The sequence below is a fragment of the Heloderma suspectum genome, chromosome 3 (genome assembly GCF_057233095.1).
Source record: "Heloderma suspectum isolate Gila_16-S chromosome 3, 16-S_ref, whole genome shotgun sequence".
Taxonomy (NCBI): Eukaryota; Metazoa; Chordata; class Lepidosauria; order Squamata; family Helodermatidae; genus Heloderma; species Heloderma suspectum.
This window is the reverse complement of record NC_139460.1, coordinates 323595149-323609729: the sequence shown is the minus strand read 5'-3', so window position 1 is coordinate 323609729 and position 14581 is coordinate 323595149. Positions and strand designations below refer to the sequence as shown.

The 14581-nt window shown below is 45.9% G+C and overlaps 1 protein-coding gene across 5 annotated transcripts in view; it reads left to right on the top strand.

Annotated features, from left to right (window-relative positions):
* The window catches only part of DIS3L2 (DIS3 like 3'-5' exoribonuclease 2), a 290436-nt gene that overhangs the window by 31780 nt on the left and 244075 nt on the right, over window positions 1-14581 (top strand). For 4 of the 5 annotated variants that reach the window (XR_014789643.1, XM_084847710.1, XM_084847709.1 and 1 more), the window contains exons 3-5: window positions 2192-2350; window positions 3343-3482; window positions 9309-9362. Coding sequence is in view for 4 of the 5 variants with exons in the window: in XM_084847710.1 (XP_084703836.1) it covers window positions 2192-2350; window positions 3343-3482; window positions 9309-9362 (353 nt within the window). In the remaining variant the exon portion in view is untranslated. The remainder of the gene's footprint in view (window positions 1-2191; window positions 2351-3342; window positions 3483-9308; window positions 9363-14581) is intronic. The other variant, XM_084847711.1, reaches the window with a different exon arrangement.

Here is a 14581-nt window from a genome sequence, read left to right as displayed (position 1 = left end):
GGTTCACATCGGGGTGAACAGGTTTCCTCTGTGAAGACTGAATAACAAGCACCCTCGTGTAGAACAGGACTGGTGGTGGAGAGCCCTTGGGCCTGTCAAATATGCCTGTCTGGAGTACCTTGGTAGGAATCTCATTGTCCACTGAAGTGAAGGTAGTTGGTTATGCCAGCACAGCCTTCCTCAACCTGGTGTCCTCCAAATGTGTTGGACTAAAACTCCCACCAACCCCATGATCCCTCACCACTGGCTATGCTGGCAAGGGATGATGAAAGTTGTAGGCCAGAACATCTGCTGGGGCAGCAAGTTGCCTGCTTCTGGATACTGGATAGAGGGGGGTTTTAACACTTTTCTTCCATGCCATTTCTGTATATACACCCAGTCGACCCCTGAGCACTTCCGAGGAGGCCTTATTGGTCATTCTGCAACCAACAGAACCATGTCGCCAGGCAAACAGCATGTAAGCAGGACCTTCACATTAGTGACACCTACCCTCTGGAACTCTCTCCCATGTGGTGTTTGAGAGGTAGAAACCGATGACCTTCAAATGCCTCTTGAAAACATACATGTTTACATATGCTTTCCCTGATTTGTAATGGGCCATGACACTGCTCCATTTTATTATTTTCTTTGTTGTAATGTTCTATATTATTCATTACTATATGTTGTTCTTATGCTATTTTTACATTTGTTTTTATATGGTATTATATATGAATTGTGTTGTGAACCGCTTAGATATGAAAGTACTATGTATAAATAAATACGTTTGAGATGTTCCCAAGCTGCTATTAGGCTGACTAGGGAAAAAAAATGGGGGAATGGTATGGGGGAGAATGGTTAAACACCCCCTTCCGATGCTCCCATCAAGATCTCAGCCCCCAGTCCCTCCTGCGGTGGCTTTTAATGTAACCTCCCCCCACCCCAATTAAGTTTGGAGATCCAGACATGGGCTGTACCACACCACATTTGTTTTGGCCCTCAATTATTGCCCTTCTTTTCCTGTTATATCCCATGAAATTGGAATTGGTGGTTAAAACGTAGACAGTGTTGGTACCTGCCCACTTTCACTACTGTTGTTTGTTGTTTATTGAAAGGTTTTTGAGTTTTTCACAGTAGAAGAATCCCCCCTTCCCAATTATACTGTTGCAGCTACAGGAGATACAACAACAAGCTTCAATTTCCCTTTGGTTTCCTTTCCCAACCCACCCCTTCAGGTCTGTTAAGTACTGGGCCTTACATATTAAATAATACACTTAAGATGAGTACCATACCTCGAATTATTTATGTTATATGTGGGATCCCTATACTTATACCTGGCAAGTATTTCCAAAAACTTAATGCTTTGTTTCATAAATTATTTTGGGGTTCCTTTCCACCAAGCATATCTTTGAAAGGATGCACCCTCCAATTAATGAAGGCGGGTTCAGTTTTCCGGATCTAGCTATGTGCTTCCGGGCCTGTTTGTTGACCTGTACTAAATTTTGGTCTTTTTCACTCAGATTAGATTTTCCACCTTGATCAGTGTTGGAATCTTCTTGTCTGGAGCCTCTCTTTAAATGGATGGTATTAGGCTCTTGGCATATCAAAGCAGATAGAGCTCCTCCCACAATTTTGGCAGTTAGGGAAGTGTGGCATATAATGTTACGCCAGTTAGAGTTTGATCCATTTTCCCATACCAAATTGACTTTATGGGGAAATCCAGATTTAAGAATTGGAAAGAAAATGTTTTTATGGTGGACCTGGACAGATAAAATGATCTTTATTTACCCTAGATCAATTAGTGGGGTTGATGATGAGTTTTTGCTATTTTCAACTTTGCGAGATCGATTTGATTTTCCTGTTACAGGTGGTGGGAGCAATTTGAGCTCTGCTTCAGGCAGCAAAATACCTTGGACCAGTATTAGATATGTGTGTGTTTGTATCCATGTGCGCGTGCACACACATGCATGCGTGCACACACATGCATGCGTGCACACACACACACACACACACACACATCTTGAGACAGGACAGTGAAGTAGCCAAGTTTTGCTGCTGATCTTGATGCCTCGGCCCGCCAAGTGCAAAGGTGCAAGTTCAGCATAACCCCTTGTTGAGAGAGGCTCCAGTAATGAATGAGGAGGGGCAGGGCAATCACCTGGAAGACCCCCCGCTCTCTCATCTGTATTAGAACCTTGTGTTTTGATTCTTCTAGGTACAGACAAGCGAAGCTTGGTGAGGACCAGAAACAGCTCTGACTCTGCCAGAGCACACCCAAGTGTGGACAGGAGGCGACAACTCTCCGAATCCCAGATAGACACCACGAGTGGCTCTGACTGCAGAATGAACCTCCGACAACTGGGAACTCCCAGAGGTATGAACTTCACAGTTGAGAGATGAAGCATCTTTTAAAAGTGCGTGGCCCGGGCTCTGATAAAAGACACGTTATGGTAAAGTCTGCTCAGATATCGGAAATGGAGTTGTGTTGGGTGACCCAGCGTATCTCTTCTGTGGTTCTTATTTTTCATTCAACTGGCTTGGATGAGGATTACAAGTCTTCATGCATCTGCAGGAAAGTGGTAGAGAACTGGCCATTGTGAGAACCTAGGTTCCTTATTCTCTTGCCCCTAGCCAATCAACAAGTTCGCAGTCCTCATGGTTGTACAGGGAAGATGTGGGAAGTGGCTGGAGTGGAGCAGAACACTGTCCTGTATATTTCTATTCTCTCCTACTCTTTCCTGCTAATTGCAGGTCTCCCCCAAATTCCACATCGCTTCCAAATCCGGCCCTCCTGAGGTTCCAATTAGGCCCTCTGGGGTTCTCTAGATGGCCGTGCCACCTTCTCCTGGGCCAACCCCTTTCCCCCAATCACAGATCATTTCGTGGTTTCCTGGCTTTTGTGCCATTTTTTCCCCATTCTAAAAGTTTGAAATGCCTCTCCTCAGGCTGACTTACTGGGAGTAAGAGCTCTAAGCTAAAAGATGCTGGTGTTTTTTGTACTTTTGGCCCCATTGCTTTTGCCTTGGGCCCTGCTCCTTTGCCTTCAGCCCCACCCATGACTGGAATGCGGCCCCCGAGAGCTTCTCTGAAATGGAATTTGGCCCTTGGGCTGAACAAGCTTCCCCACCCACAATCTTCATGGTACGCCTGCCTCTTCAGTAAGAACCAAGGCCATATCTATGACTTGTCAGTTCAGATATCTCAGTAAACCAGAGTTATCAGTAATGCATGGTTTGCACACCTCCTTAACCCATGATTTCAGATTCTGGTTTGCTGGCAAATTGAGCTTCCTTAGCCATGGTTTGATATGGGATCTGAACTAAACCACTGGTCTCTGCATAGGCAGTAATTACGCTTTGCTTTCAGGAGGGCCCCACACCGCTTGCTCGACCCCTGGTGAGAGAAAGAATCGGAGTAAGCCTACTCGGGGGCGAAAGAAAATATTTGAAGCCTACATGTCAAGGGAGGACGTCTCAGCAGGCCTGAAAAGGAAAACGCTTATCCAGGTGCTTGAAGCTTAAACTGTACAACTGTCGGCAGAAGCAGCCGGTGTTCCTGTTGTTGCATGGGATTTGTATTTGGGGATGCAAGAATGGAGGCAGCACTTGGGTCTCTCAGGGCCATTTCCCTTCCCGTACTTCAACTGTGTAGCTCGTAGTAAGACCTGCAAGCATTAAATAGTTGAATCAGTGAGAGTAGTTTTTCAGGTATTTAAAACTATATCAGAAAGAAGAAGGGAAACAATTTATCCTTCTTCATTGAGAACAAAGGCTGTGACGCATTTAAACTGCAGGAAGGTGGGTTCTTCTTTCCTAACCTGTAACTAAGCCTCTAATTCTCTCCCAGAGGAGGGCAGGATGGCCCCTTCTTTGTTCAGTTTTAAGTGGGTTGTTAAAACTGCTTTGTTCCATATGGCTTTTTAGTATTTTAAAATGCGTTAGCTCCACATTCTGTTTTAAGATTTTCTCCTCCTCTTCCACTGTTGGTGATGTTTCAAAGTTTTAACGTTGTTTTTAAAGTTTTAAAGTTATTTTAAAGTACATTTAAAAACTTTTACATTGTTTTAATTGCAAGTTGCCTTGGGGACCCTATTTTGGCTGAAAGGGAACTCATGCATTTATAAAAATGAATAAATACCTTCAGAACATAAGAACATAAGAAGAGCCCTGCTGGATCAGACCAAGGGTCCGTCTAGTCCAGCATTCTGTTCACACAGTGGCCAACCAGCTGTCGACCAGGAACCTACAAGCAGAGCATGAGCGCAACAGCACCCTCCCACCCATGTTCCCCAGCAACTGGTGTACATAGGCTCACTGCCTCTGGTCCTGGAGGTAGCACATAGTCATCAGGACTAGTAGCCATTGATAGCCTTTTCCTCCATGAATTTGTCCAACCCCCTTTTAAAGCCATCCAAACTGGTGGCCATCACTGCTTCCCGTGGTAGCGAATTCCATAGTTTAACTATGCGTTGTGTGAAGAAGTACTTCCTTTTATCTGTCCTGAATCTCCCACCGATCAGCTTCATAGGATGACCGCGGGTTCTAGTATTTTGAGAGAGGGAGAAAAATGTCTCCCTATCCACTTTCTCCATACCATGCAACTTGGTGTGTCAAACCTCAAGTTTAGGAGCCTTATGAGGTTCTTCATGAATTTCCATTGTGGCACCCTTTCTGCATGCCACACAATATTTGTAAGGGTTACGTACTAGTGTCAACTACTTCCCCTCTATTTTGTCTGAATTAGAAGCCAGGAGTCTAGGAGAGGAGATTGGGATGGGGTTCATCAAAACAGCAGTGACAGTGAATTCAGGTGGGATTGATATTGTTGGTAGAGAAAATGCTCTGTGGCCCTGGTGGGTGTGGAATTGCAGTTGGGGTGGCCTTCCAACTCATTTGGGTTTGACATCCATGGTCTAACCAGTAACATGAGTTCACCAATGGTATACACAGATTTGGGAGGCAGCGGGATATCCTTCCTTTGAGGTGTTCCTAAAGAGGCATCTGTCAGGGATGCTGGAGCCATCCATTATCCACTCTTGACTTAAATGACCTAATGCAGCCTTTCCCAACCTGGCACCTTCCAGATGTGTTGGGCACATAGCTATGCTAGCTGGGGAGGAGGAGAGATGTAGTTCAACACATCTGGAGGGTGGCAGGTTGGGGAAGGCTGACCTTCCAGCTCTGTTTGTTATGGTTTTGTAAGGAAAAAAGGCCAGGAAATTGTGACTTGTGTTCTGTAAAAAATGCTTTTAAAGTACACGTACATGAAGGCAGGTGTGGTGCTAACCTGACCTATGGACTTAAAAGAAGTTTAATATGGAGCCGTCTCTCCCACCTTCTGGAACAACTGTCTCTTCCTACATGTTTCAAAAAACAAGCCCACACTGATAAATATAGCAGCTATTGTTTGCGAGTGACTGTAAAGTAATGCGGGTTGAGGATGACATCATGAGATTCTGCGGCCAGAGCACCGGCCCCTGACACACATGTGAGAACAGTTGTTCTTTGCAGATGGGGAGAGCGGCTGGTTCCAGATATGATATCACAGCGTGAAATGCACAACATTGTAAATAGGATTTTCATAGGCACAGATAATAAGGCCCATCTGCTTTCGAAGAGAAATGAGGGGAGTTCCTCTCTTTTTCAGAGGAAAAGCATGCTGCTTATGTATGTATTTGTTAAGTTTATTTATTTGTTAAATTTGTATCCTGTTTTCCCAGGCGTAGGGTTTTCAGGCCACTCACTCCCCACAGGAGTGGGGTGAATGGGTAGGGAGGAATCCATTATATTTTCATTCCTTGGGTGATAATGCACAAAGTGGAGCGTGCATGTGTATGCCAGCCACGTATGCAGTGCTGGCTATTCCCACAGAGATTGGCTGTAATCTGTGCAGTTATCTTGGACAATCTCATCCTTGCTGTTTGGCAGTGGAGTTTATGCAAGGTTTGTTCCCTGCAAACTTCTGAAATGTTGAGAACAGGAATCGAGGGTGTCTTGGAAAAAACATTCCTTTTGAACATCTTTCCAAGGGTGCCTATGATCTCTGATAGGGGATTGAAAGTGTAGTCCACTAGAAAACTCTCTTGCACAAGTCCCAGTCAGGCCTGGGTCATAGGCAGTGGAGAGTGGAACATGGCAAGGGTGGCCTGAGGTTGGCAAGAGTAGGTCTCCGAACTAGGTATGTATGACAAGTTAGTTTCAGTTCCTTTTACCCAGTTTGCAAACTCTTAATGTGGACTTGAATGTCATCTGTGATCAAAGTCTGTACGTTTCCAAGCTTTTGATGTGATTCGCAGACCAAAGAAAAGTGCATTTGAAAATGCACACATTTGAAAAATGCACATTAAAAGATCTGCACTTTAAAAAAATGCGCACAAGACACACTTCAATCAGTAGGAGGAAAATGCATACTTCTTGGTGCACACCAAAATGCTCATGGATTTTCATGTGAACACAAAACCCCAGAGCTCACAATCTGATACGGACATGAGTCTGAATGAGCTCCGAGGTGGAATTTGAAGAACCTCAAAGAGGTCAAGTTTTGCTGATTTGCACATCCCTACTCCAAACAATCCTGACCTAGAAGCTTCTGGGAATTTCACCTGACCTGACCTGTCCTATTGGCGTAAGGAGTTTTGGGCTGGTCCCCCTGCAGGTGCCCTCTTTGGGTGGTGACTGAATCCCTCAGATCAGCAGTCCAAGACCCACGGTGGGCTCAAGTCCTGATAGGTCCATTGACATGAAAGAGAATTGCACATGCATGTTTTTGTGCCACTCTCTTTCTTTTCAGTAGGGCTTGTGCGGGAAGTGTTTCCAGGGCATTGTGCCCTGAGTCTTTCTCAAGGAGAAGACAAAATGCTTAGGGAAATAACATTAAGATCGCCTTTTCTCTGTGTGTGCCTACAGTTGACATTGGTACCAAACCTTGGACACATGGCTCAAAGCTCCCGCAATGCATATTTGCTCTATTTTCTACCTGTGAACAAAGAATCTTATATAGGTAACATTCAGTAGGGTCTGCTGCCAGACTACAGTACAGGGTCCTTTTTCTGCAACTGGTTTGTAATGTGATGTAAATCAAAGCATATTTTCTACAAAAATAGAGTCAGAAGGATGAATAATGTGTCCTCATGCTAGTGTTGGTCTCTTGTGTGAAGAAAAACTCTCAGAATTGGCCGCATCCCCCATAAATCAGCATATTTTTCATGTATGGTCACCTACATTTAGAGGTCTTCCAGAATACCAAAAACCCCACCCAATTACAGTGAATTTACATGCGAATAAAACTTCAGGAAGCGTCCATGATTGTTATCAATTGCAAATGGAATAATTTTCAAGACTTAAATGAAAACATCCACTTTAAAGCCATCTCTAATTAAAGTTTGGCTTCAATTTTAAACGGTGACATGCATGTAAAAGCTAAATTTTACATAAATGTAGGTGGAGTTTTTAACCCAAGGCACTTGAAAAGCATTCTGGGAAACATAGTTCATTTGTTGTACCTTCTAAAAACTGCCTGTAATTACACAGGTTTCCTCTTGTGCAACAATAGGTATAATTGAATCCAAGCAAGAAAATAGTTTTTAATTAATTTATGATTTATATGACTAGTAATGTGAACTGTTTGCTTCACTGTACGTCTCAGATTTTAAAATGAATGAAAAAAGAAGTCTTATAATTTCCCAATTCATCTGAGTGTTTCATGATGACAAACCAATCTAGAATGAGTGCAGTGATTACTGGTTTGAGGTCATCAGGATGAAAGATGGGCTAGGAATATTAAGCATTTCTAAATAAATGTATTTGAAATAGGGAGAAGATTGTTTAGATCAGGAGTTGGGAACGGGTAGCCCTGGAGATGTCGATGGACTGCAACTCCCATCAGCCCTAGCCAGTCACAGCGGCATCTGGAGGGGCGCACCTTCTCCATCCCTGGTTTAGAGCCTCATCTAGCCATAACACTCACTCGGAAGCCTTGGACAAGTTGCTGTTCCTCTCAGTCAAACCTGCCTTGCTTGCAGGGCTGTCGAGGGGATGTAACACCATAATCCCATGCATGTCAGCTTGAACTCTGTGGGGGTAAACATTTGCAAAAGTACAATAAATAAATAAGAGAATGTGATGGAGCAGAGGCTGAAAAATGATAGCCAAGGGTCTGGGTGGATGAATGGGTGGGTCCAGGCAGTGGTCTGTCAATAAGAATGCAGCCACAGCTCCATGTCTCAGCTATAATTTTGAGATTTCTAGATTCATGGTGACACGAAAAACGCAAATTCATTGTTGGGAACTGTTAGGGAAAGTGATTCAAAGCATGCCAGCAAGTTGTTAATGTTCATGACAACTGGATATTGAATGTACCTACTATCTTAATGACTGTAGGACATACTAATGTAAAAGACTGGTGTCCTACCTTTCAACCAAACGATCTCCAAGGCAGCTCACAGCATAGTAAAACAATACCAAAAAGCTGACGCGGCAGCCCTTGTTGCTCTGGCTGGTGATAGAGGCCTGACTGTCCTTCCCCTCACTTCTTCAGTCCCAGGGAAACAGGAAGTGTTCTTTCTGGTGGTGGGTGGTGGTGGACAAAACAGGAAAACAGGTTCAGGCATTTCTCCTGTCCTTTCTACACATTCTGGCATGTTGTTTTCTGTATGCTTAAGAGGCCTCGTCATTTCCTTTATTACATTTCTGTACCATCCAATAGCCAAAGCCATTGGATGGTAAAAGACTTTGTAAACCACCCAGCCTTGATGTTGCTGCAGCCCCGACTCTTGCATTCCTCAGTCGGAGCTCATCCTGGCTCACCTCTGATGAAGCACCCTGAAGGCTCCTCATGCTGTTGAGAGCAAGTCCCCATGTCTGCTGTGACGGTGAGACCTATGTCCAGTTCCATCGAGGCCACGCTGTCTCTGTCTAGGCCCTACACTAGGCTTTCCCAATCTTGCACTGTCCAGAGGTTTTGGACTACAACTCTCATCACCCACAGCCAGCAGCTGGCTGGGGACAATGGGAACTGCAGTCCAACACCTCTGGAGGGCACCAGATTGGGGAAGACTGCTCTACACCTTTTCCAGCTCTGCTTTGCGTTGACTGCAGCTTTTGGTGATCGCCCTGGCTGCTGCCACTGATGCGATATTTCCATTGTTCTGCCCTTTTTCAGGACCTTAACAAGGTTCCGTCTTTGTAATGGAGGGGAAGGGGTTGGGGTTAATGTGGTATCAGCACAATGACTAAAGAATAGCGAACTGTCTCTAGTAGCTTTACTTGTATTGCATTAAAATGATTCTTCTTTCGAGATCTAATTCCAATTCTCTCACACTCTTTTTTTTTAAGGGACCCCTGAGAATAAACCCTAAGAAGTATCACGAGGCCTTCATTCCATCTCCAGTAAGTTAATGTGTAATTCCGTAAAGTAAGCAGTTGTTGAACCACATGTTCAGCAAACTGCCCCCTTGGCTGGATGGAGCAGTGAGGAATTAAACCCCAAGATGTGCAGAGAAGATGTAAAACCACTGAGTGCAATCCATCCAGCATTGCTCCCACCCAGCCTCTGATCCATGGAGATTTCATTGAAATTAATGCCAGTTGATCAGGAGCAGAAATCAGTAGTTCCAGCACACAGAGGTCTGAACTTCTAGTACTAGAGGTGATGCTCGTCTTGGACCGGCTGAGGCCAGCTGAGCCCAGGTTGGAGACCACCGGTTAGCTTACAGATGGCTTACAGATTTTCCCCTGACTTTATGTTAAGCTCCCCCAAACAAATGTGCTTTTCGGCTGCTGGTTTGCTGCATGAGCTAATTTGTAAACCTGATCTCAAAGTAATGCGCACGCTGTGTTTTAACGTGCTCGCCTTGGAACGCCAGCCCACGTGCGGCTCGTGAAGCTTCTGTCATTTGCTGTGATGATCTCAGTGGCTTTTTAGCAAGGGCGGGCAATGTTCCAAACGTACAGGTGTTTTGGATTGGGCAAAGGCTGTGGCCCTCTGATCGATATATCAGCTGGCAGGCTTATGACCCAATCCTGTGCTCAGTTACTGGAAGGACGTCCCATTGTGTTCCCAGGTAAGAATGTAGGATTGTAGTTTTAGGTGGTTCCCCATTGCTTCGTTGGAGGGTGGGGGGTGATGAGAAAGTTTGTGAGAGAAGAAATCCCTGGCACGCTCGGGGAGCACGTAAATCAACCTGCTAGGCCCTGTTCATTTATAGAACTAAATTGCTTGTGATCAGCTGCAAAATGCAGGGCAAGAGAACTTCTTTTTCCCCCTGCTGGAAAGGAATGCTGTCCGGCATTGCAGCGGGCAGATGGCAGACCCTCTTTTCCTTTTCTTGTACTATCAGGAAATAAGACGATGTGGCAAAGAACCTGCCATCCATCCTCTCCTGACAAAGCTAAGGTCTTAAGTAGGGCCACAACAGCACCAGGGTGATGACTGAAATAAGAAGGCCCTTTTCTTGGATGATGTAAAACATTTTAAAGAATGCGGTGGGATTACTTCGGGAGCTGAGGGGAAAGGGGGGATGGTGAAGAGAAAATCTGGACTCATCAGAAGAACAGCTTCCCGGCTGAATTATGTTAGTCCAAGAAGCTTTGCAATTTTTCTGCATCTTGTCATGGGAGGCAGCCTTTGCACAGCTGTTGACCTGCTGCAGAGAGTAACTTGTCCTGCTGTGGGATGGCCTTCATTTCACATCAGTTTCTGCCTCTTAGTAAAGTATTCCAGCATTGGGGTAGAATGGACGGAGTAGATACGGAACAGTGGGCCTTGCTAGGCAATAATTTATTTCTGCAAGGTCTTTCCCCACCACAGTAGCTGCAGGGGAGAGTGGATTTTCCCCAACAATATCTTGATGATGAGAAAATACACCCCCCCCCCCCCCGTGAAGATTCATTGCTATTTGGAATACAGTGTATGGTGGTTGGGGATTCACGATCACCTTTGGGCTAATGCTAAGGCATTATTTGGGATGAGGAAATTGGTCCTCCCTCCAGTGTCCTTGGAGCAGCAGTGGACAACCTTTTTTCTGTCAAGGGCCATGTTCCCTTATGGGTGATCTGTTGGGGGCTACGTGGCGACGGTGAGTGGGCCCAAAGCCAGCGGTGGGCAGAACCAGAGCCAAAAGATGGGTCATCCCTTTTCTCTTTCTGCCACCCCCTTTTCTTGCTCTCCCTCTTTCCTCCACATGATGGGCTGCCAGGGGTCTGAACTGACTGCATGCAGAAGGATTTGGGGATTAGGGCGAGGACCACAGGAAATTCGTCTGAGGGCCACATGTGGCTCTTGGGCTCCAGGTTGTCCACTCCCGCCTTGGAGGGTAGGATGACGCTATTAGAGGGTCTACAATTGTCCTTTGATGAAGGCCCCAAACTGATTCATAGAGAGCACCAAACCTTCCCCTCTGAGGACCATTTTTGGGCTCAAAACACACTCTGGTATTAACCAGCGACGGCCGGCAGGAAGCTCTGGCGTGGGCTGGTCCATGAAGTCACGAAGAGTCAGAAGCGACTGACCGGATAAACAACAAATTAACCATCTGCAGTACTGCATATGTTGCCATGATTGCCTAACATCTGTTGAATGTTCACAAACCCAGACAAATTATTGTGGATATCTGAAAACCCAGAGATAAACTGGTGAATGTCAACAGTCACCCATATTTGATGTCAGCAGTCAACACCTGTTGGATCTTCACTGTAACACACATTCCAAAGACATTTGCACTTTTGTGGTTTCCCCTCATGGGTTTGTTTGCCATGGCGAACCAGAAGCAGGCAGGCAGGCAGGCAGGCAGGTGAGTACCACTTCAGAGCCTGCTTAAGCTGGACCCCCCCCCCCCCAAGCTATCTATGCCCATGTGCCCTGTGGGAAGGAATCCTTATCATTTGCTACTTTTCAAAATAAATATTGTTTATTGGGATTTTATTAACGCTTGTTGATGTTATTTGTAAGCCGCTTTGGAAGGATTTGTGTCCTGAAAGGCATGATATAAATAATTGTCATACATAACATGGGTCAGCTTCCAGGCCACCCTGTCACTTTGGGCTGGTGCCCTGTCTAGTGAATCTCTACTGCTCCTGATTGCTGTGCCAGGTTTGTGAAAATGGTCCGGAAACTTCAGCTAGTCTAAAATAGGGCAGCAAGATTGTTAACAGGGACTGGCCAATGAGCTCATATTATGCCAGTACTTTTCTAGCTGCACTGGCTGCCAGTCCATTTCCGGGCCCGATTCAAAGTGCTGGTATTAACATTCAAAGCCCTTAACGGCTTGGGGACGGGTTATCTGAAGGACTGCCTCCTCCCATATGTGCCTGCCTGGACCTTAAGATCATCCTCAGCAGTCCGTCTCCGTGAGCCCCTGCCAAAGGAAGTGAGGCAGGTGGCTACTAGGAAGAGGGCCTTTTCTGCTGTGGCACCCTGGCTGTGGAATGAGCTCCCTAATGAGGTTTGCCTGGCACCTGTGTTGTATTCCTTCTGGCGCCAGGTGAAGACCTTTTTATTCTCCCAGGCATTTTAGCTTTCTAGACTTTTAGCTTTGGTGTTCTAAATCTGTGTTTTAAATCTCTGCATTGCTGCTAGGTTTTATTCTGGTTTTATTCTGGCTGTATTGTTATGTTGTGGTTTTAATGCTTTTATATTTTATATTGCTTTACCCTGTGCTTTTTGGTTTTAATTTTTGTGAACTGCCCAGAGAGCTTTGGCTATTGGGCGGTATAGAAATGAAATAAGTGAAATAAATAAAAATAATAAATTTGTGGCTGGCAGACCTCCACCGATCCTGGCTCTGCTGCTTACCACTGTCATATGAACATACCTGCCTTATCTTGAACCCAGTCACTGGTCCTCTGGCTCATTCTTGTCTTCTCTGGCTGGCAGTGGCTCTCCAGGGGCTCAGGTGGAGGTCCCTCCCTGAGCCCTGGCAGAGCTCCATCCTGAACCCTGTTGTAGAGAACACGCCTGCTTTGCCCCTCCACCAAAAGTGTGTCATCTGGGCATGCAGGTGCCAAAGGCAGCCCAGCTTTCATGCAGGATAAGGTGTCACCTGAGCTATTAAATGTCGAAAGCCTTATACAGGGATGAGTTGAATCTAGGGATGGCGGAGAATTCCGCCACGGATTTCAGTGAGGCTGAATGCACTGGCATTCGGCCCCCCGAAACCCATGGCGGAACGGCCTCCCCCCCTCCCCCCCACGGAATCCCCCCCGGGACGAAGCTTACCTGGGGCGGATGTTCTGGCGGCTCCGGCGGTGGCAGCTGGTCTCTCAGTCAGCTGCTGCGGACTCAAATGGCGGCCGCCGTAGCTGCCACCATTTGCGTCCAGCCAGGCTGCCGTGATAGGCTGTGTAAATACTTACGTAGCCTATCACGGCAAAGGCAGCCACGCAAATGGCGGCCACCACGCCATTTGCGTAGCTGCCTTTGCCGTGATAGGCTATGTAAATACTTACGTAGCCTATCACGGCAAGCTTAAAAAAAAACAACCGCGTACGCAAATGGCGGTGGCTATGGCGGCTGCCATTTGCGTTCCCTTTTTTTTGCTGTTTTAGCCTACGTAAATATTTACATAGGCTAAAACAGCAAAAAAAAGGGGAACACAAATAGCGTAGTGGGCGCTATTTGCGTTCCCCTTTTTTTCGCCGTAGTAGCTTATGTAAATATTTACGTAGGCTAAAACAGCAAAAAAAAGGGAACGCAAATGGCGGCTGCCGTAGCTGTCACCATTTGCGTACGCGGGTTTTTTTTCCCGGAAGGCTGCCCAGCGGCCGGATGTCTGGCTATGGGCGGCCCTGGCCGGCAGTTCTGTGGAATCTCCGCGGAGCGGAGCCAGCCGGATTAGGATTTCAGGGGCAGGCGCTCACCGCGAATAACCTCATCGAAAAGGTAAGTGACTTTTGTACATCCCTAGTGTGTGCCAAGAGAGAAACTGTGAATGGATGAGATGAAGAGGTGATCTAAAACAAAGCAGTATTTTCAGAATATCCTGCTTTGTACAAGAATTGGAAGCACTGTCCTAGGTTCTAAAGCAGCCTTCCTCAACCTGGTGCCCTCCTGAGGTGTGGGACTGCAATGCCCATCATTCCCAGCCATGCTGGCTGGAAATGATGGGCATTACAGTCCAATACATCTGGTAGGCACCAGGATGGGGAAGGCTGTTCTAAAGCACCGAGTTCTGCATGACAACATGGCAGTATACACCCTTGAGTCTGGAAGAATGAAATGCTTAGGAATTATACAGTAATAAAGCCTTGCCTTTCAGCCGTGCAGTGAAATGATCTGGTGCGGAAAATACAACGGTATTAGGATATTAGGAAATAGAATCTAATGTGACAACAGTGTGCTGTGGAAGGGCAATCCCATGGTGTATCTTCTTTTTTTTTTATCAAGCCCCAGAGTCTATACAGATTGGACCAGTTTTAAGGAAAGAGCAGTTTTATTGCTAGCAAGGGAAAACGGCACTTCAACTGCTAGGTAGCAATCATGAGCAGCTAATTAAGGCAGTAGCTGAGCTTGCCTGGGAAACACAGCCTCCATATCGCTGGCATGGTTGGTCCGGATAAACTCCTGCTTTTGGTCTTTTGAACAATTTCGTTTTATTGTGCTTTAAAGGATG